The sequence below is a fragment of the Carassius auratus genome, chromosome 15 (genome assembly GCF_003368295.1).
Source record: "Carassius auratus strain Wakin chromosome 15, ASM336829v1, whole genome shotgun sequence".
In the NCBI taxonomy this organism is placed as follows: domain Eukaryota; kingdom Metazoa; phylum Chordata; class Actinopteri; order Cypriniformes; family Cyprinidae; genus Carassius; species Carassius auratus.
The window spans coordinates 13,673,773-13,696,668 of NC_039257.1; the positions used below are offsets into that span (position 1 = coordinate 13,673,773).

A 22,896-nucleotide genomic window follows, 5' to 3' on the forward strand; every position below is an offset into this window, starting at 1 on the left:
ACAGTTTTTCCGTTTCTTATGCTCGCCCCCTCGGGTTCAAAACTGTTTAGCTTAGTACAGACTCAGGCTTTGGGATTAGCACACTGGCTTTGAGGGACAATAACTCCAGTGGTGCGAGACTATGTGACTTCTTTTTAGAAAGCCTTTTCTTGCACACTGTTTCAGAATTCCAGCTTTTTTTTCTTATCCATCAGATTATGGGTTTCTCTGGGTGTTCTAGTCTCCTTTTTTTCCTTCCCGCCAAGTATTATGCTCTTGGAGAGATCCTTAAAGGAATAGTTCACCAATAAATGAAAATTATGACTTTCATAAGGCTGACTTTCAGTCTCTGGAATGCAAAAGGGGAAATTATGAACACTGTGCTTGGCGTTCTTTCACCATGGAATTACAGTGAATGGGAACCAAAGCCTTCCAGCTTCAAAAAGGATGCAAAAGCAACATAAAAGTATCATAAAAGTGGTCAGTACAACTAAACTGGTAGGACATTTATGTTGTTAAAGGGATAGTTCACCCAGAAATTAAAATTTTGTCATCATTTATTCATTACTGTATGAATTTCTTTCTTATGATGTACATAAAAGAAGATATTTTGAAGAATGCTGATAATCAAACAGTTGATGGTCTCCATAGAATTAATTTCACTACTACTGAAATCAACGGGGGCAGACAACTTTTATTGTTCTTCAAAATTCTTTAAAATGTCTTATTTTGTGTTCAACATAAAAAATAAACTTATACAGGGTTGGAACAATCAATAGCAAATCTCAACTGGTTGATTACTTGTATCATCGCAAAATGTAAACTACTGTATATTATAGCTTGGCTTTAATTTTTAAATACAACTATATGGCATGACACATTAAGATATTAGATCTATTAATATCATGATTTTATATAAAGTTGGTTTGAAAGAATGCATTGTAAAAAATAAATAAAAAAAAATCCACTTTACAAAATAAATTTTACTCAATTGGAATAAATCCTTGCAGTTCTCAATAATAACTGATAAAACTTAATAGATTTTTATATCAAGTATTTTTTTTTTTATAGTAGGCGACTTGTATGGTACCTGTGCACCTTAAAGAGCTTAAAGTCTACATTCATTGTAATTGTATAGAAAAGAGCAACAACAACAACAGCAACAACAGAAAAAATCTCCTTTTGTGTTCCACAGAGAGAGAGAAAAAAAACTTTGATTAATTAATGATATAAAAATATAAATATTTTATTCATAGATACTGTGCAATACTTTGGATTGGTTTTTCATAACTGCTTTGTTCATTCAGATCTTTATTGATCAGTTTGTTTGCTCTGAACCCGTTTCCCTTACCGCGGTCAGCTGTAATTTGTACTAGATTGATCTCGACCACGAACAATCCGTGCAGTGTTTGTGCAAGCACAGAAAATTCCCCTAAAATCCCTGAAGATGGCTTTTTAAAGTTCCTTAAACAGAATCTGGTTCTTTCTGTGCTTTGATTTATTGATGTTTTGACGTGCTATGAATGTTGGTCTGGAAAGAACACAATGCATAACTCAAGTAACTCAACGTCTAGCCTTAGAAATATCAGAGGACTAACTTTAAAAAAAATACATATATTTCTGATGCATTAAGATGCTACTGCAAATCTTTCTTTTTATGATAAAAGAAATAAAAAGGGCAGCTTCAAACTAGCCGACGATCCCATACAAATCAATTCCTGTCATCTGAAATAGCATAATCTCATCTATAAATCATTACATCTGAAGTCTTTGACCAAGAAATGCCTGAGAACAGAAGTCTGTTTGGCCCTGTTGACGGCCTACAGTCCAGTGCCACACAGTGTTTATTAAGGCTTAGAGTTCATCCTTTCTGGCTCCACCCACTCTGTTGTGACCTCTAACCTCGGATGCTTCTGCATGGCGTGGATTTGAGCTGTGTGTTCTCTTTCTCTCCCCTTCCCCGGATGGTGTGTTTTCTTTCTAGGAGAGGGCTAATGTTGACGCAGAGCGGGAAGCCCTGGAGAGGCTTCAGGATGGGTACAATGAGTTGACGAGCCAGCTCCATAACTGCCCTGAGTCTCTGAGGGAGCAGTTACAGGAACAACTCAAGAGGGTCAGTGACCATCAGGAACATCAGCACTTTATACCGACTGCTTCCGCCCCCACAGTTCTGGCTTTATAGACCCCACCATCCAGATACACATTCCCAACTAAGCTCTTTTGGGTTGTCTATGCACCAAATGCACCAAAACCTATTTTTCAGGTTTCTTACATGCTACTGTCTGGTGCCAAAATGTTAATAACACTTAACAATGTACTAATCTATTAATGCAGAAACTAACGTAGTGCTAGTTTTATTTTGATACCTCTCACTTCTTTCACATGATTATTTGCTTCAAACCAGCTAAGCGCAAAACCCACCGGCAAGTCGATTTCATTGGTCAAATCAATCATGCAAGTCAATAAAAGTTCAGAGTTTAGAAAAATCAACAAACATGGTTTTTATCTGGAAGTACAGCCAATTATATAAGAAGGTTAAGTTTAGTATTTGTTTAAACATTAAATAGGCAGTCAGCTATAACTGACATGCCCAATGAAATCTAAATTTACAACAGCTAAAGGTTTTGCACGTAACTTGTTTGGGGGTTAAATCATGAACTTCTCTCTATAGACCACACAGAAAAAAGTAAAAAGACACAAAAATACAAAGCATACTAGGAAGTCTTTGTTTAAAAAATGAAGAAATATCATATTTATTTTGATTAGCATACTTGAAGGAATCTTATCGGACAGTGCTTTTTGATGACTAGCCCTTTTGCAGGCAGAAATGTGTTCCTACGGGTTTCTCCCTGTAGCTTGGCTGCTGCGGATCATGCATTGTGCTGTTGTTTATGGGATTCTTTGACTAGTTGTTGACCCCCTGCTTTTATATATGTGTGTGTAGGAAGCTGAGACTCTTGAAGCTGCGACTAAGCAGTTTGAGGACCTGGAGTTCCAGCAGTTAGAGAAGGAGAGCAGTCTGGAGGAGGAGCGCGAGACCATCAGCCAGCAGCTGCTGCAGGACAGAGCTCAGTACCACAGCAGCGTCGCCAAAAGAAAAGTACATGAAACACAGACACGTAACAAAGCATGGAGCCGTTAAGAGCATCTCAAACTCATTTACAAGCTGTTGTTTCCAGGAAAAGGTCACAGCATTGGAAAGCCAAGCCAATCAGCTGGGAATACAGGCTGCTCAGGAGTGTGAGAGGCTGGCCAAAGACAGAAGTATGGCATTGCAGCTGCTACAGAAGGTACAGGAAATGAAAATGACTTACTATATTCACTTTTTATGTTTTTGCTCATTTTAAGAACATTTCAGGTTGAGGACTTTCTTCAGATTTCTCCAAGAATTAGTTGTCTACTTTGTTGCTTGGTCAACAAAAAAAAAAAAAAAAAAAAATTCAGCATTAAATGATTGAATTAAAATCGGTGCATTGTAAAACGATTAATCGCATCCAAAAGATTTTTTTTTTTTTGCTTATATTTTCGGTGTGTTGGCAATGTTACACATTACACAATTGCACGATCGCCTTTAAATTTGTCCAAATTAAGTCCTCAGCAAAGCATATTACTATATATTTATGTTAGGAAATTTACAAAATATCTACATGGGACATAATCTTTGCTTAATGTCCTAATGATAATTTTCACCCACACAATGTTTTATTGTTGGCTATTGCTACAAATTGCTACTTATGAGTGGTTTTGTGGTCCAAGGACCAAGGTCACATATTTGATCATAAATACAGTAAAACAGTTGTATTGTGAAATATTATTATAATTTAAAAAACTGCTTTTAAGTTTCCAGCATCAAATATTCCAGTTTTTATTGTCATACGAGATCCATCAGAAATTATTTTAATATGATTTGGTGCTCAACACATTTATTGATATTATCTATTTTGAATACATATTATTTGTTGAAATTATGATAGCCTTTAACTGATTGACCTGGAATCTGTGTTTCAGGAAAAGGAAAGGCTGGCCAATCTGGAGAGAAGATACCAGAGCTTAACTGGTGGAAAGACATTCCCAAAAAGCTCCAACACTATAAAGGAGGTAAGCAGAACTATAATCATATGCTTTATGAGCATCTTAGGTTATAAAGATATAACTGCTGAATATTTGTTCCCCTGCTTGAATGTATTTGCTGGTTAACATACAGTATGTACAGTATGCTCTCAGTATGTGGACCTGTAGTATGTTTCTTAGCAAAACATTTTGCAATTCATCTTTGTAGTTTGGTTTTCTTGGGCTAGGAGAGCTGTAAGGTTCAGCTTTTTAGCCAGATGGTAGCATATGAGTCCCTTGTGCCATCCAATAATAATGTGGTTAGTGAAACAGGAAATGAAATCTTTTAGACTCAGGATATTATTTGACTTATAAACCTCCGCCCAGGATGTGCTTCACATCAGCGAGGCTGACCTGTTAGACGATGACCACCCCTACTCCTCCCCTTTTCATGCTTCCTCATTCCACTCATATCCCATGGTGCCTCGGGAGGTAACTGAACTGTCGATGCATGCAGCCTAGAGCATCTAAAAATGCCAATACTGACTAAAACGTGCTCTGAGAACATGTCAGTGCAAAACATCTCAGTTAGTGTTATCTTATTGAAAGCGCTTGGCTTGATGGGATCTGATGTTTGGAGGCTTCCAAAGACAAATCACACTCCCTCTAAAGTTTTGGAAGGAGTTTATCAATTCAACAACATTTTGCCATTGGAATGAATTGGTTTGTTTGGAGAGTTCATGTAAATGAACTGATTCAACAAATGATTTACAGATTCATTGTATCCATTGTGTTTTATAGTTTTATTACTTTTCCATCATATATTTATTTTAAATTTAAATGATTATTTGTTTGTTTGTTTGTTTGTTTATTTTCAAATATTTTGGGTTTAAGTAATTTTTTTTTTTTTTTTGTGAAATATCGTATTCTAGGACTTTATATATATTATTAAAAAATACAGGAAAGCAGCAATATTGTGAAACATTATTAAAATTGAAATATACAGCTCCCCTGGATGCTTTTATGAACAGAAAGTTGAAAAGAAAAGCATTTATTTGAAAGTTTTATTGATTCTAATCTTTAAAATTTTATTGTTTATCATTTTATAGTTATGAAACTAAATAAATATTGCTAAGAGAGAATTTACTCCGCATTTTGTGAGTTTTCAGCAAAAAAAAAGAAAAAAAAAATTATAAGTAATTTGCCTGAAGTTGGACTACTTGAAACTATAGCTCCGTTCCAAATGACACGCTATACACTAAACACTTATACACTGTTATGCACTATGTACTCTATGTAGTGTATTAATTATATAAGCTTATTTTGGCATTCATAAACTCTCTTTGTTAGCTCCTCCCCCTTCATCATGTAATTAATGCTGCTATAGTTGAATGTATGATTTATAATTTTTTTTTTCTCCAGTTATTTAAGTGCTTCATCTGGGTATTTAAAGTGCACTTTTTTTATTACATTTTCAGTGTGAACACACTAGTTGCACCATTTATATTAGAACAGTGCAAAAGTACATGATTTGGGATGCACTGCTTGAGTAACTTGTAATTTGTAATTACAAGAGTTAGATGTAGGCATGTCCCTGTTGGTCAAGCTAGGCATGCCTGTCACTGTAGTTGTATGAATATGACAGAACTGCTTTGGGTTTTAATGCGAGTAAACTGACAGCTGAACTTGTGTCCTGCGTGAATGGGTTGACTGGTGACGTGTCTCAGGAGTACTTGAAGCTGTCGGATGTTTATAAGATGTATGGGAGTGATTGCCATGACATCCAGCTCGCCAACGCTTCCTCACACGGCCTCTCGCTTGCCCTTGACCCAGCTGTAACTGCCCCTCGTGAGGTATCATAGCAGCTCTCTTCTTTCTGCTTCTCTCTTTTAAGCTTTAGTCTTACTTACATTTGTGCTGTATATATTTCTTAGCTTTACATAATATACATGACCATCACCAAGCACAGTAGTAGGGTCAACGGTTCCTTTTTCCAGTATGATACGGTAATTTATCATAAACATTCTGACCAATTAAGTGTTGAAGTAATAGTTGAGAAAAAAAAAAAAAAAAAAAAAAAAAAAAAAAAAAAAAAATTTTATATATATATATATATATATATATATATATATATATATATATATATTGCAAAAATTGTACTAAAGATACGAAAAGATGTAAATGAGTTTGTTTATAATTTTAGCATTACATCACATGCTCAGCAGTGGATCCTCAGTAGTGACTGGGTGCCGTAAGAATGAGAGTCCAAACAGCTGATAAAAACATCACAATAATCTACAAGTAATCCACAGTAATCCAGTCCATAAATTAGCATTTTATGAAGTAAAAAAAACTGTGTGTTTGTAAGAAGCAAATCCATCATTAAGGTATTTTAACTTTAAACCATTACTTCTGGATAAAAATACGGGTCCACAATCCAAAATTATGTACATTTATTATGTACATTTTGGTTGAACTATTGCTTTAATAAGGTGCATCATGATATCTCAAGTAAAATACATTGAATAAATTGTATTTAAATAAAAAAAAATAAGTTCAGATAAGGGTTATTATTGTTAATTGAAACTATGAAAAAACATTTTTTTGTTAATTGAAATAAAGCTGAAATAAAAAACAAAACAGAAAGTGAAAGAAAATATGAAATGTTTCCTTTACAACTAAGTGAAATAAGTTTAAGGTCAAGCACAAAAATGTATCACTTAAAATAAACACTAAAATCAAAATAAAACTATATTCAAAAAAATAAAATAAAACTATATTCAAAAAAATAAAATAAAAAAAATAATTAAATTCAGCCAAAACTTCAAAAGAATATAAATTAGAATAAAATAAACCATTATTTGGATATAATTATGCTTTCTTGAATATACAGTAAGAAGTTGAAAACAGGTTGGACAAATCAAAAAAGTAATCAAATCAAAATAATCTAAATGTAAATAAATAAAGGAATACAAATGGCACCCATTTTATAAAATGACCCAATACCTGATCAGTCTCTAGGCTTGATGCAATAAAGCAATATCTTACTTGTTAGTTTTTCTGTCCTAACCAGCTGCATTTTTTTATTCATTTGTTTGTCGTGACGGTGCTAGATGGACCTATACACATCGAGAAATCTCATTGAGTCACATTCTCACTCCATAAACATAAAATTTGTTCTGATTGGCTGTTTTCACTTTCACTGTAGACAGACCTACTTGCTGGAAACTTTGGGTTGCGTCTGGTTAGGACACAGTATTAGGGCTGATGTTTATGCATAGAGTAATTAGAAACTGAATAGCTTTGTAATACTTAATTATGTGCTGTAGATGCTAACTTCTCTTTCCTGCTCTGCTACTTCCTGTTTTTTCCCTTCTGCCTGTTGTCCGCTTGTCACTCCTGGATGTCAGGAGTATGTGACCGTCGGCCAATTAAACCAGATCTATGGGATGCCGAAGGTGGAGTCCTCCCCTACCTCACCCATCCAATTACTTCAGTCTTCTCTCGCAGACTCCGCCTTCTCCTGCCTCCCCTCCCCTCGCGGCTCCTCCCTCTTTCTCTCCTTCGAGGTGTGTCTCTCCTCCTCTCGTTGTATTCCCGGTTAGGGTATCGCCAACGACCTGTGTCATTCAGTCATTGAATCTTTCAGTTTCTCATTAACTCTCTTCTCTTTCTCTATCTGCCATCCCACCATCCCACCTCTCTCTCTCTCTCTCTCTCTCTCTCTCTTTGTGCTTATGGATGTGCTGCTTGTGTTAAGCGTCAGTCGGACTGGGGCAAGCTTCAGATGCCCGCTCTAGATTTAAAGCGCTGGTACCAGGAGGTAATGGCAGCTGGAGATGCAAACCCTCTCTGCCCTCCTCCTCCCCTCCCGGTTAAAGCTTTCTCATCACGCAAGCCTGCGCAGGTAACAGCCAGAAGCTCAGCTCTCTTTCTCCCTCCTCTGCTCTGCCACATTTCCAAACTTCATCTTCATAGGCCTCTTTTACAGCAAATTGATGTGTCCAAGTAAGATTGTTTTTGTGGGTGTTTTATGTGAGTGCAAATGCTATTTCATTCTTTTAGCTCTTGACTGTTTCTGTCTTCTGTGGTGTCAAGAACCATCAATAGCAGATTCCTTTTATTAAAGGAATAGTGCAGCGAAAAATTCTAATTCTGTTTGTATATACTCATGTTATAACAATCCTGAATTACTTTGTTTCTTCAATGGGACACGAAAGAAGTTGAGCGGAATGCCCAGGCTGCTCTTTTCTGTTACAATGAGAGTGGATGAAGATATTGTCAAGCTTTAAAAAGTATATACTATATAATATACAAAGTTGTGTCATGATAGGTTATTATTCACATGTCACAGCCGATTGGTTTCACATCTGCAGCCAATGAGCTTATTGTTAAACATTCAAACACTCGGCCAGTGCTTGCTGTTGCAACACTTCAGAAAACCTCCACTTCCCCAGCTCCACCTGTCTTGATCTGCTACAGGGTGATTCATGTATGTTATATATGGGGGTTATTTTATATATCTTATATGTGCAGCAGCAGTATTTCTTGCATGGTCACAGCAGCATGTCTGTGGATATATTGCTACTAGCAAGTCTAGGTGTTATTTTGCTGCAGCTTTAGCAAAATAAAACTCTCTCTGAGAGTTGTCATGACAAAACATAAATTAGCTATCTATGAGGAAAAGACTGAAGTGCTTTTAAAATCTTGCTTGACCGACACAATCTCCAATCACCTTTTTCTGGAAAAGCAGCTTGAACATTCTGCTAAGTAAATCTTTTTGTGCATCATGAAAAAAAATGTCAATCAGTTTTTGAAAGATATAATAATAAGTGAATGATGACAGAATTTATATTTTGGAGTAAAATGTTCCTTTAAAGAAAAGCAACTTTTACTGGTCATGCATGTTTGTTAACGGATCGTGAAGTGTTATAAACTGTATATACAACTATTCAAAGCTTCTGGGGCTTGTGAAGTCTATTGTGCTCACCAATGCTACATTTATTTGATTAAAAATATAGTCAAAACTATAATATTGTGAAATATTTTTACAGTTTAAAACAACTGTTTCATTTTTTATATATATTTAAAAAATATATTTTATTCCTGTGATGCAATGCTGAATCATTCAGCAAAATTTTTCCAGTTTTCAGTATCACTTGATCCTTCAGAAATCATTCTAATATGCCGATATGCTGATTAATATTTATGTAGAAACCATGGTACATTCTCTGATGAATAGAAAGTTCAACAGAACAACATTTATCTCCAATATTTTAGAAGATTATAAATATCATGACTTTTAATAATTTTACTGCATCCTTTACAAATAAAAGAATGTTTTATTTAAGAAAAATAAAAATCCTACTTACCCCAAAGTTTTGAATGCTAGTATGCAAAAAAAGTGAAGTGACATAAAAAAATAAAAAAATAAAATAAAAAAAGCGCCCGTATAGTCTTTATAAATCAAGGAACAAGCCATATATTATTATAATCACAATTACAAAAATGTATGGGACATTAATAATTTAATGTAAAGCAGTGTGTTTATTTAACATTAAATTTAACATTTAAAAAAGGTTAAAGATTTACTTCACTCAAGTTTACTTCATTTATTCAAAACAGCAATTTGTGTGCTGTTACGCTGTTAAACATAAACCATAAAGTATAATGACTTCTTGTCCCCTCCACTGTAGCTTTTAAATCTTATTTTCCCATGCTCACATTTAGATTTGTATTGAGTAAATTAAAGGGATAGTTCATCCCAGAAAGAAATTGCTGTTGTTTATTACTATCCCTCATGTTGTCCCGAATCTGTACAAACATTTGTTCATTTTTGGAACACAAATTAAGATAATCTTGATGAAATCTGAGAGCTTTCTGACCATGAATATACAACAACTCAACTGACATATTCAAGACCCAAAAAGGTATTAAGAACATTGTAAAAATAGTCGATATCATTTTATGAAGCTACAAGATTACTTAGTAATTAATGACATCATTTGTTTTGGATGATCTAACCCTTTAAGACTGAATTTTGTGTTGAACACCTTTAAATCGTACAGATGCTATGTTTACTGAATATAACTTGGTTTCACATTAGTAAGATGAAAAGCAACACTTGGACTCACAATGACTCTTTCTGTCCTGCAGGTATACCGCTCTCGACTGGACAGTGATGCCAGCCAATCATCAATTTCGAGACCGAAAATCAGTGCCGGTCTGTCCCCCACATACACTACAGTAACACTGGGACGCAACACTCCTTCCAGGGTAAATACTGCATTGAGTCTGTGTTAGCCTCGGTCCAGGGTACATTCTCTCTGTTACACCCCTGCCAGGGTAAATAGTGCAGTTCTCCTGCATCATTTAATGTGGTAATTTAGCCCCCTCCTTATTGTTAAATATGCTGGTGGAAATAATTGTTTGTTTTGTTTACCCAGAGTCCTCTGATGGTAGCCAACAGCACCGGGAGTCTCCCACGCAACCTGGCAGCCACCCTGCAGGACATTGAGACCAAGAGGCAGCTGGCTCTCCAGCAGAAAGGTAATGAGAAGCACAGCAGCTTGACAGCTGACATTTCAGAGCTGGTTGTAAAATCAACATAAACGGCTGATGAGCCGTCAAACTGCAACCAAAAAAGTCGTTATTTACTCACCCTCATGTCGTTCCAAACCCGCATGCTTTTTTGTTATTTTCCACATGTGTTTTATTTTCCTTATTTATAGTGGCCATGGGATACCGGTTTATTCTTTCGTCGTTTTCCTTAGTTGTGTTTTAACCTTTGATCATCAGTCATCCTTTGTTGTCCCTTGCCCTCAAACAGAATTCTTGCCCTCCGTCTTTGAGTCGTCCTCCAGTACGGACAGTCCCACAGGTAGAGCGAGCTCTGTGTAGCATTGGACTGCCCTTCATCATAATCAGCATCCTCATTAATTCTAACTCAACGTTTTGTGCACTTCTTTCCCCTTTGGAACGGGCTTGCCCTGTCCAAATGTTCTTTTACCAAGGTTTTTTCCTTTGATGGCATAGCTGTGCATGGACTGAATCATGACATCAGTGATAATCTAGTTTTATATATTTAAAGCACTTCTGGTGCACTACCTGTCAAAAGTTGTACACACTTGAATAGTATAACTTTTATTTTATTAAACTTCTACCAGTGTAATTTTTATTATTTAATTTTAATTTGTTAACATTTTTATGGTTACTATAAAATTCTCAAGTCACAGGGAGCATTTTATTATTGCTTTTTAAATTCTATTTTGAAATTACTTTTTATGCAAATATAAATCATACATTGTACCTAACTTACAAATGAATGAAGACATTTTTTTTTCATTTAATATTTTAGTAAAACTCAAATATAAAACCAGTGTAATTTGTATTTTATTATTTTATTTTATTTTGAAAATATAAGATTTTTTTTTTTTTTTCATTTTTAATATGTAATTATTTTGTGGCTTTTACTTAGTAATTATTACTGTTACTTCCCAAATCATTGGGAATATTTTATTTTATTTTAGCTCAAATATAGTTCAAATATAGTATAAATAAAGTTCAGCTTAATTAATTATTTTTATTAATTATTAATAAATAATTTGTATTTAAATTTCATTTTTAATAAGTAAACTTTTGTGACTTCTACATAATTTGTATATCATGGGTAATATTTAATTTTTAAAGCTCAAAGGTAGGATGAGTTTAATTCGTTTTTATATATTTAATTTGCATTTTAAATATGTAAACTTTTACAGACTGATTGATTGATTGATTCAGAATCACAGGGAGCATAAAAGTTTAATTAGTTTAATCAGTCTCATCAGTTTTTTTTAAATTAATTTTATTAAAGTTACAGGACAATTCCAATACTTTCCAAAAATAAATGATGAGTAGAGGAGTTTTGACTGGTAGTGTACAAATAATCTTGATTTAGAGGTATTGCTTGGGCTGTTTATTCAGCGCACATACGTCACATATTTATATGTGTATGTGTGAGGCATGATGGAGCAAATTATGGGCAAACTATGCCATCCTAAATGGATGTGCAGTCACTTGGGTTTCAAAGCACTATGTAGTCTAATAAGAGAGTTTGGCAGCTGTCTATGACCTATAAACTGCTTAGCTTGTTCAGTTTTGGAATCATTTAGTTCACAGCATATCCACTCTGTGGAATTGACTTCCATATATGTGTTTAATCTATACCAGGCCAGCAAGTGATTGATGATCAGCGGAGGCGTCTGGCCGAGCTGAAGCAGAAAGCTGCAGTAGAGGCTCAGTGCCAGTGGGAGGCGCTCCATGGCTCTCAAATGCAGCTCAACAGTCCCTTTTCCTCAACCTCCGGGCCAGTAGTGCACCACTCCATCCTGCACCACGCAGCACCCTCTTCTGGGGAACAGCCTTATGACACCCTCAGCCTGGAGAGCTCGGACAGCATGGACACCAGCATCTCCACCGGAAACAACTCGGCCTGCTCTCCTGACAACATGTCCAGGTTAGACATTTCCATATGCTTTCCTCCATCACTTTCTCTGAGCGCTTAGCTAGTGGCTCTATGACAGGAATCAGTGGCAGCTCTGTGGTTCCTCTCCGCATGCCTGTCCCAAGCTAAATGATCAACCATCTGCTTAATGATTTTCACTGAGTATGATCCAGTTTGCCTGATAGTGCATGCAAAGTGGACTTCATAGGGTGTTCGGCTGACTATAGTGAGACTTCAGATCATAGGGAGCATAAATTATTCTCACTTCTTTTCATTTTAAGCATTGCATTTAGCAGTAACTGTGAGGGGTTTGAGTATGACAAATGATACAAGTCTATGTATAATATACTTTTAAATATAACCGTAAAAAATTAAACATTTATAAAAAAAATATATATTGTAATATTCACTACCATTCAAAAACTTTTTTTTTTTAAAGAAATTATTACTTTTAATCAGCAGGCATGCATTAAAATGATCAAAAGTGAGAGTTACAAAAGATTTCAACATTTTGAGTCCTGACAGAAATAAATTATATATATATATATATATATATATATATATATATATATATATATATATATATATATATATATGACTGTAAAAAACTGGTAATAACATTTGACTATATTACTGATTTTACTGTATATTTGAACAAATGAACACAGTTTTTGTGAGCATTAAATCATACTTATTCCAAATGTTTTGAGTGATGTTTTGTAAACATACACTTGCATTTTTTTAAAGAATTTAAAGAAATTAATACTTTTGTTCAGCAAGGATGTGTTAAATTGATAATAAAGACATATTGTTAGAAAATATTTGTATTTTGAATACGCTGTTCTTTTAACTTCTATAAAAAATCTATAAAAAATCTATATATACGTATGTACATATATATTAAGCAATACATCTAAACGAGTAGAAAGAGAATAGAAAACTGTTGTTTTAAATTTTAATAATATTTCACAATATTACAGTTTTTTCTCTCTCTATTTTTGTTCAAATAAATGCAGCCTTGATGAGCAAAAAATACGTCTTTAAAAAAGCATTAAATAGATAATTAACCCAAATATTACATTCTGTCATGAATTACTCACCTTCAGGTCTTTCCAAATCTTCTTCTTAACACTATTTTTTGGTTAAATGTTATATATTTTTTTAAGGTAATTCATAATAGTTCTACTATTACTTTTTTCAAAAATGTAAAAAATCTCACTGACCCCAAAAGTTTGATCTGTCATGTATACTGTATTATAAACTTATATTTCAGGATATCTGAATATACGAAGTATCTTTTATGTATATAAAAATTTACATGCAAGTCTGTGAATCAGAATGCAGCAGCCGTGCTTCATCCCTCCCCCTTTCCTGAGAAAAGGAAAGAACAAATGAACGGCTTTGGCTGCTCGAGGCTACAGATTAGGTTGTTTCTGGGTTAAACGGACTGCGTGAAGACACGTCTTTAAGCTTGTAGGTTGTTGCTGGGTTAAACGGGCTGTGTGGAAACAGTCGTCTGTTCAGCTTCAGGACAGAACAAGGACAGTCAGGACACACGTACTGTAGGACTAATTGGGCTTGCAAAACCGTCAACAATCAAAAGGTGTCTTCCATAAACCCTGTTTGCTTATCCACCCTTCATGTCAGAAATGTTAGTCTGCTCTTCACCATCCCCCTCTGTGCATATAGAGTAAGTAATCCAAACGTGCATATGACGGTTTAGCGTCCTGTTGTACTTCCATCAGAATTTGACATTTATAAATAACAGATAAGCCAAAGGAGAAAAGAAAATATGGGTTGTGGAAATTAATGAGGTGCAAACACCGGCTGAGTGAAATTCAGAATTCAGTTCATGAGTGCGGATCTGAATTGAATTGGTCACGCTGCAGAGCATGTCGGGGTGGAATTTGATTTGGAATGACAGGAAGAGAAATGCACTTAATTGTAATTCAAAGAAATTCAGTACAGTCACATAGCAGATTTTCTTCTACACACACACAAAACTGCATAATTTATACGATAAGCCTGCTTTGTGTTGTTTGTATCCCTTTTAAAGACTTTGGGGTAAATTGGAGCATCCTGGAAAACGTTGGGGATGCAGTTCATCAGAGTTCATAAAATGAAAGTTCATTTTAAACATAATGAAATCTTAAGTAACACACTTAAGTAATTCATTTATTGATGAAATTAATGGTAACACTTTAGTACATTGAGAGATTCTCAATAATAACTAGTTGCTTATTAACATATTGGTTCTTTATTAGTACTTATAAAGCACATATTCTGCAAGATCATATTCTATATCCCTTGTCCCACCCAATACCTGAACTTATCAATTACCTTACTAATTATTGCTAAGCAGCAAATTAGGAGTTTATTGAAGCAAAAGCCAGAGTCAATTATTTTTTAATGGTGAGAACTGAAGAAACTAAGACTAAATTAGAAGTAATTATTGATATATGATTTTCTGGAATTACCTAATATTACTGTAAGTTTAATAACTCATGATGAATAAGTCATACTGAAATGTGCTCTGCCATTCAAACGTTTGGGTTCAAAAGATCAAAAAGATATTTTAATGCTTTTGAAAGATGTTCTTTGTGCTCATGAAGGTCGGATTTCGTTTTAATCTAAAATAGAGTGAAACAGTAATATATATATATATATATATATATATATATATATATATATATATATATAGAAAGTCAAATAAACAGCATTTTGCTGTCACTTTTTAATCAATTTAATGCATCTTTGTGATTGAAAGCATTAATTTATAAAAATAAAAAAACGAATGAAAATATATCACTAATCTCAAACTTTGAAAAATAGTGTATTATCAATAAACTACACTTACAGCCATAATATGACTTTATTTGAATGTCACTACATTTCTGTTTAGATTCAAATATTCCTTTTTCAATTTCAAAGACATTCTTTTTTCAGTTCTGAATGGCCCCCAAACCCAGTTTGACACTGACACGTTGTCTTCAGTTACAAGCGTTATCATGGGAAATGTGTGAAGATATAGTAAACAAAAGCCTGTGGAGTACAGTGGAGCAGTGGAGCAGTCGAGCTGGACCGGGCACGACGGCCTTTAGCTGTTTCTCTCTCAGGAGAGAATTTGTTTACTTGAAATGTTCTCATACAGTTTGTTTACTCTTGTCTTCATAAAGCTTCAAGCTAGTCTGAGACTCTTCTCTAGAGGAATCCATCACACATTTTCTTTTTCTCTGTTTATAGTCCACATGTGCTTCATTTCATGTTTCACGGCAGATTTTCATGCTTGTACTGTATGTTCAATCCAGTTGTATTTTCATATATGACGAAATGTTTCGTAATCCAGCGGTCTCTCCGCTACTGGTCTCCATTCCATCATTCACCAAATAGATCACCGAGGGGTAAAATCACTAAACACTTGCGCAACTCTCGCTCGAGTGTTTAAATATTTGCTGTCAGTCTTGGTTCAGACATGTATAGTGAATCCCCCCCCACCCATATAGCTAATGACTTGACTGAAGTTTTATGTGTTTCACAGTGCCAGTGGTATGGATGCGCTGAAGATCGAGGAGATGGAGAAGATGTTGAAAGAGGCACAGCTAGAGAAAGCTCGACTCATAGAGTCCAGAGTAAGTTGTAGAATCAATATACACTCAATAAAGTAACCATATTCATCTTTCTTTGGCTCCCAGTCTTGTCTAATAACCTCTGCTCTCTTTTGGCTGAAGGAACGAGAGACTCAGGCCCGTAAACTCATGCTAGAGGAGGAGAGAAGAAGAAGAGAGGAGGCGGAGAAGAGACTGCAGGAGGAGACGGTGCACAGACAGCAGCTGATAGAGAAGGAGGTGAAGATGAGGGCCAAAAACTTCTCTCAGGTGAGGAGTTGCAGATCGAAATGTGATGAAAGTCCATTGTGATTCTACAGGGACTGCCAATTTAATTTGGTACAATTGTTTTATTATATATATATATATATATATATATATATATATATATATATATATATATATATATATATATATATACATAGGTTTCTGGATATGAAAAATGTTTAAAGTTTTTTTTTTTTTATGTTTCAGTTTATGTACAATAATTGTATAATTTTGACAAAGTAAGAGGGATCCTGAACATTGCTTGTTAATTAGTACTGCTTTGAATAGCATAAACGTAACAGAAGTTTACATGTAGTCCATAAGAAAATATAACCAAAAAATATTAACATTTTGTTCAAGTTAGTAATATTTGTTAAATTGAAATGAAAACATTTGGAAGATTCTGCAAGATATATGTAAACTAGTGACCATATATAATCATTTCATTCAAATTTATTACAGAAAGTGACATTTTACAATCTAAACTGTCATAAAAAGGTCCAAAAAAGATTTTCAGTTTTGTTAAAATTGTTTTATTATTATTATTATTATTATTATTATTATTATTATTATTATCATGAGAATTAAGGTTTTAGAATGAATAGTTACATGAAATTATTAATCTTTTTCCATTATGTTATTCAAGATAATGACAATTTTGACCCTTTGCCACCTAAAAAAGATAAGCTAATAAAATAAAATGTAAATAAATAAAAAATGAATGAATGAATATATATGAAAGAATTTCCTGAAATTAAAACCATGTTCATCTTGGAAGATGTGGGTTCAAAACATTTACTTTATGAAGCCAGTTTTTTTGAAGGAATTTTGGATAAAGAGTTGATAGTGAAATAAAACATGTCTCATGTCATAACAAAAATATAAACCACTGGTTGTTGATTTCCAGGCCCGCCCGATGACCCGATACCTGCCCATTCGCAAAGAGGAGTTTGACCTCCGTTCCCACATCGAGTCCTCGGGTCACAGTGTGGACACGTGCTACCACGTGATTCTCACCGAAAAGATGTGCAAGGGCTATCTTGTCAAGATGGGAGGGAAGATCAAATCCTGGAGGAAGCGCTGGTTCGTCTTTGATCGCCTTAAAAGGACGTTTTCCTACTACGCCGGTATGTGCACCGCAGCGTCGCCTTCCAACATCCTCCTTACTGTGCACTATGCTAATGCCGCTCGGCGAACGTGTCGTTACGCTCTCGTCCCCCTGAGGTTGGGGAAAGAAACGAGGGCAGAACAAAGAGTGGATTGTGGGTGAATCCAGCAGTGGGGGGATACGGATAATTAGTAATTCTTAAGCTCACAGCGGCTGCCATGATTTCCGATAGCCTCGGGTTAGCTAGGGGCATACAAATAACCAGAAGCCCGTCCGCATGCTATCTGATGCTGATGAAATCTGCCGCAATGCTGAGGAAATCGTGCTCATCACCCAGCCGTGGCGCTCGGCAAAGCGTGAGCTCTCGCTCTTTATTTCTACGCGGGCTGAAAATGAAGGGGTCACATCGGTGCTACCAGATCATTATTCTCGAGGGGAGCGGGGGATTATTTGTTTTCGAAACCAGCGCTGTGCAAAACATTGTGCTAATCACTAGTTTTCTCTTGTTTTCCAGTAAAAAATACTTGGAAATGCTTGTTTTCGGAGAACACACTGGCTTTCGCTTCTCGAGTTAATTCGTTTTCAAACAAAAACACCGCAATAAGATACTTATTAAGAAAAGTGTTTTTCTCGGTTTCTCCTGTCCGCAGATAAACATGAGAGCAAACTGAAGGGCGTCATCTACTTCCAGGCTATCGAGGAGGTTTACTATGATCACCTGCGCAGTGCCACAAAGGTACGATCGAATAAGAGCCCTTGGTATAAGCACAGCTCACATCTCCCGCTGTTTTTCTGCTCTGCCCTCCTGTTGCACCATTTCATTTGATCTTTTTCCGTTAGCTTCTTCTCTTTTGTCTCTTATGCTGTAACTCTGCTGTCAATGTTCCCCACCCTTCTTTTTCTTCATTCTTTTGCTTTGCCGACTGTTTTCACAGAAAGGATTTTTCAATCTGAATTTGACAAACGTACGTATCCCTCTCCACCACTATCGCACTATCCTGCATGTTTGCCTAAGAGGAAATTGCTCTAATCCGTGCATTTTTTCACAGACTTACTCCCTTGTGACTCATTAACATACCTGGTCTTGTATTGTTTTATAACTGGACTATTTGCACCTTCACTTAGCGGATATTTGTTTTTGTTTTTTTGCAGTTACTGAGGATGAGAGTATAATGTAATTTACGACCTGTGTGCGTTTCCCTTAAGTGTTTCTTTACTACTCCCACCTGTGGTGAGATACTAAGTATGTGTATAACGTTATAGCCCCACAGAAGCAGTTGGGTGGTGTATTATACCCCATCAGCTTCACATTGTATAATGCAATAGGTTAACGGGAAGCCAAAATATAATTCACTCTTTGACAGTGTCAGGATCATTTGAAAAGATTTGTATATCCATTGCATGAGTGGAGTGCTCTTTAATAATGAGTGTTTAGGTTTAGGTTTTGTTTAGAAGTATTTAGCACATTTTAACAAGCAACTCCTGCTTTAAATACTGTTTGCAGCTGTATTAGAATTAGAGGTGCTAATAATTAATTATTCATTATTAATTAAGTGGTATTTTTCTGGGAAATGAGTGCACGCTGTTGTCTGTGCTGCATGTGACGTAGGAGCTTATATAACAGGTTCAAAGTAATCGTTCACAATTATAACGATAGTGTGTTAAAGTGTAATGTGACAACAAAGCTGTTAAATCAATTAAATGGGCTTATTAACATTTAAAAAAGAGATGAAAACACTGCCCATCTTTATTTTTTATTCAAAGTCAGAGTGTCCAAACAGACATTGCAGAATTTTTATACAAATATATCTGTCACTTGATGGAAACTGGCAAAGTACTATGTGCCAACATAACAGTGATGAGACCTCATCCTTTAAAACCATGAGCAAATCTAAACAAGGTAAAAGGAAATACACCCCAGTCTACTTTAAATGCATAAATATGTTGACCATAATGTGTTTGTGAGGTGAATTATTGAATGCAGAGAGCATAAAGCCATTAAATTTAAAATACCTGCATTGCAAACAACATCAGTTTTACTACATTAAACATTAACTTAAGTTCAAAATCAAATCTAAAAACATTATATGAAACATATATACTTGTTTATATTTGATAAAGTCTGTAATATTACATGAACCACATAATAATAGCTGTGCATTGTTATTAATACTTAAAAATAAATGTTAATTATATTAAATTATACCCTTTGGATGCATTAAAATGCATTAAATTACTTTCAATAAAAAAAAAGATTATTATGTTTATTTATTATTAGCATATTATTACATTAGCATAATCACTTTAATTGTATTTTGTCTCTAGTTATTATTAATATGTATAAATATACATGAAACAAATATATTACAAAATTATAAATAACACCATATTTTAATGTCTTGCAAAGTATAGAATCCACACAATAAATTGTACATGCAAAACGGTCTCAGGTTACGTATGTAACCATAGTTCCCTGAGTAGGGAACGAGACACTGCGTCCTCTAGGGGGCGCTTTGGGGAACACCTCGTCGTGACCCGTGTCTGAAGCATACAATGAAAAAACACCAACTTGTTGGCCGTCGACAGCCTCCGACGTCACTACCGGCGCGACTATAAATCAGCACCGGGAGAGCACGTCATTATCTTCTTCGTCTGAAGCTTGCGTCCGAAGCATGGCAGAGAGCTAGAGGACGCAGTGTCTCGTTCCCTACTCAGGGAACTATGGTTACATACGTAACCTGAGACCGTTCCCTTTCGAGGGAACTTCGAACTGCGTCCTCTAGGGGGCGCTTTGGGGAACAGTATACCCATGCCGCCATGCTGAGGGGAATGCAGGCCAGAATCATGGCGAGCACTAAGTACCAACTCTACCATTACTATGGGAGTTGCCCCTGGGACGTTAAGACGGCTGTCTGTGACAGTACCCCTTATGGCCAAAAGGCCTAAGCTACATACCCAACTTAATTGTTAGGGCCTCGGCCCTGGGTAGAGCTGAAGGCTTGGAATCAGGAAAGATTCCTTTAAAGGGATACGGCTAAGAACCTAGCATTTTTACCAATTCTTGCCTGTCACACAGGGGCTACCGCTAGCTTACGCATAAGCTTGCTGAAAGAGCCGTCTCAACAGTTCTCTAGTAGCAACACCCTGTTTAGATAGGTATCCGAGGATACATAGGTGGAGTGGCGCCCAAGATGAACGGGGCTTTTACCAACTCAAGAAAGGGCACGAAGCAACCGCGCGAAGCCCTCACCATATAGGATTTTAGAAAGAACGCAGAATACTAGCGTGCAAACTTACCACAGTGTGGATTTCAGAAAATGTGCAAAGACTACACGTGCACACTTACCATAGCATGGATTTTCAAATACTGTTCTAAGGAGGGGCTCTCGTGGCACTCTGATAGAGCAGCTCATAGATGGAATGTTGCATCTTAAAACAGTATGATTGAGAGTCATCAACTCGGTCTATGGAAACAATACTGGAGCGCTCTGGGAAAAAAACAGAGAACTCCGTCTCGTACGAGAGGAGAACTCCGAGCTCAGAGTAGCGCACTCATAGGTGACCCATTTTTTGGAAAAAGGGGAGCGCTGCTAAATTACCACGAGAATCAATAGCCCCTCATGTTGAGAAAAGCGATGCTTGAGGTGTATAAACAAATACACACTGGCTGAATGGAGCCCAAGGAACCAAGGTCTAATCATCTCAGGAAAGGGAACGAAGCGTTACCCCTCATCGTACAAGATTTCAGAAAGTTTGCAGAGTCTTGCATGCAAACTTACCACTTGTGGATTTTTAGAAAGTGTGTTCACATACACACTGACCACCATGTGGTTTTGAGAAAGTACACAAAGCTTAGCGTGTGTACTTAAAGGTTCCTAAGCATCGTAGAGGAGCTGAATCTCACGGGAGAGGCAAGCTCAATTACAAACCTCGGGTGAGGGGAGCATCACCTGAGGCAGCATATACAAGAAGACTTCTGTAACTGCCACCTCCACTTCCCGGTAGATACGACAGCACCCCTAAGCGGCCAGGAGACCCCTCGGGGTGACCTGGCCAGACATCCATGAAATTCCCTGCAGTGCTGTGCCAGGCCTGATGATCAAGGAGGCTCCCTCAGAAGCCTGTGATCTCAGCCGCCTAATACCGGAACATGAAGCCGGATGGCTGCTGCTGACGAATGTTTAGTAAACACTGTAACTGAGCACTGCAAAGGAAACTCAGACAGAGTTTATTAGTAGACACGTAACCACCAGCAATTAAATACACATAAGTATATACAGAGAGGGTTACATGTACTCACTCACCCTCCTACGCCGGAGCCCCGCTCAAGGGGTAGACTGTTATGCGAGAGGTTTCCACCTAACCTCGATCAGGTGGAGAGCTGGTGGTTACAGGGGAATTAGGAAGGGGAGTATAAAAGCAGAAGTTAACCTTTCGAAGTCGATTAACGCATATACGCGTTTGTCTTTTCTTTTAGTAGATACCTCGGTATCATTCTGATTTGGACGAGAACGCTGCCTCGTCTAGATCATACCTCTTAGGTTCTGCTTACCTCCTCGTGACCCACGATTCCTCTAACCCCTGCCCGCAGGTGGGGGAGGAGCGCGAGTTGCGACACTAGCCTTCTGTGCCCATCTTTGATCCTCAGATCGAGTCAGGCCAGGACCCCTATGTTGTTTGGGCTCAGACCTGGACCTTCGTGGGACGAAGGATCTGAAAGCAGCAGAGCGCGCCTTCGTCTCCCTGAACTTTTCAAATCGCCGCCTCAACGGAAATACCGAAAAGTTCAGAAGGCGAAACCTGAGCATCGGGCAGAAAGCATTTTCTTTCCTCCCGATGTCTGTTCATCCACAGATGTCTCTCTGCTGCCACCATGGGCGCCATAGTCCTGCCCCATGGCGGAGGCGGCCTGCTTGGTAGCATGGAGAGAGATCCATGGTGTGGCGCAGCTCAGCTACCTGATCAGAAAAAGGCCCCAGCCTCTATCCAGGTCTCTTAGCAGATCAGTCTGATATGCTTGAAGCACCAGCATTGTGTGTAATAAAGCCTCAGCCTGACCTGCTACTGCGTATGCCTTGCCATTTAAGCGAGATGATTTTCTGAAGGGGCTTAGATGGCAAGGAGGGAGAATAAGAGAGGAGGTTTCCCCTGCAGAAAGAAAACATTTTTCACATATAAAAATTTATAAATTATTTATAAAATTTTTAGCTCTTTCTACAGGGGCATTCCCTCCTAGCCGCTTTCATGCATCACCTCGATGTCGGCAGATTACTTTAATGCCGAAACCGATGGATGCAAAAAGAAAACGGCATCTTTCATTTCTTTTTAATCTCTGTATGGAGATCATGCACAAATGAAAGGCTCACCTGAGCTGGAGGGTTATGGTCAAAAGGTAATTTTCG

General features: G+C 36.7%; 1 protein-coding gene across 18 annotated transcripts in view; it reads left to right on the forward strand.

Annotated features, from left to right (window-relative positions):
• Nucleotides 1-22,896, forward strand: part of phldb1b (pleckstrin homology-like domain, family B, member 1b) — a 71,138-nt gene that overhangs the window by 44,498 nt on the left and 3,744 nt on the right. For 7 of the 18 annotated variants that reach the window (XM_026282544.1, XM_026282548.1, XM_026282553.1 and 4 more), the window contains 16 exons: nt 1,964-2,092; nt 2,924-3,079; nt 3,159-3,269; nt 3,988-4,077; nt 5,757-5,882; nt 7,440-7,598; nt 7,790-7,936; nt 10,186-10,305; nt 10,476-10,578; nt 10,859-10,909; nt 12,241-12,526; nt 16,053-16,143; nt 16,243-16,389; nt 17,294-17,513; nt 18,145-18,230; nt 18,430-18,459. In XM_026282544.1, the coding sequence (XP_026138329.1) occupies nt 1,964-2,092; nt 2,924-3,079; nt 3,159-3,269; nt 3,988-4,077; nt 5,757-5,882; nt 7,440-7,598; nt 7,790-7,936; nt 10,186-10,305; nt 10,476-10,578; nt 10,859-10,909; nt 12,241-12,526; nt 16,053-16,143; nt 16,243-16,389; nt 17,294-17,513; nt 18,145-18,230; nt 18,430-18,459 (2,052 nt within the window). The remainder of the gene's footprint in view (nt 1-1,963; nt 2,093-2,923; nt 3,080-3,158; nt 3,270-3,987; nt 4,078-5,756; nt 5,883-7,439; nt 7,599-7,789; nt 7,937-10,185; nt 10,306-10,475; nt 10,579-10,858; nt 10,910-12,240; nt 12,527-16,052; nt 16,144-16,242; nt 16,390-17,293; nt 17,514-18,144; nt 18,231-18,429; nt 18,460-22,896) is intronic. The other 11 variants (XM_026282552.1, XM_026282557.1, XM_026282545.1 and 8 more) reach the window with 10 other exon arrangements.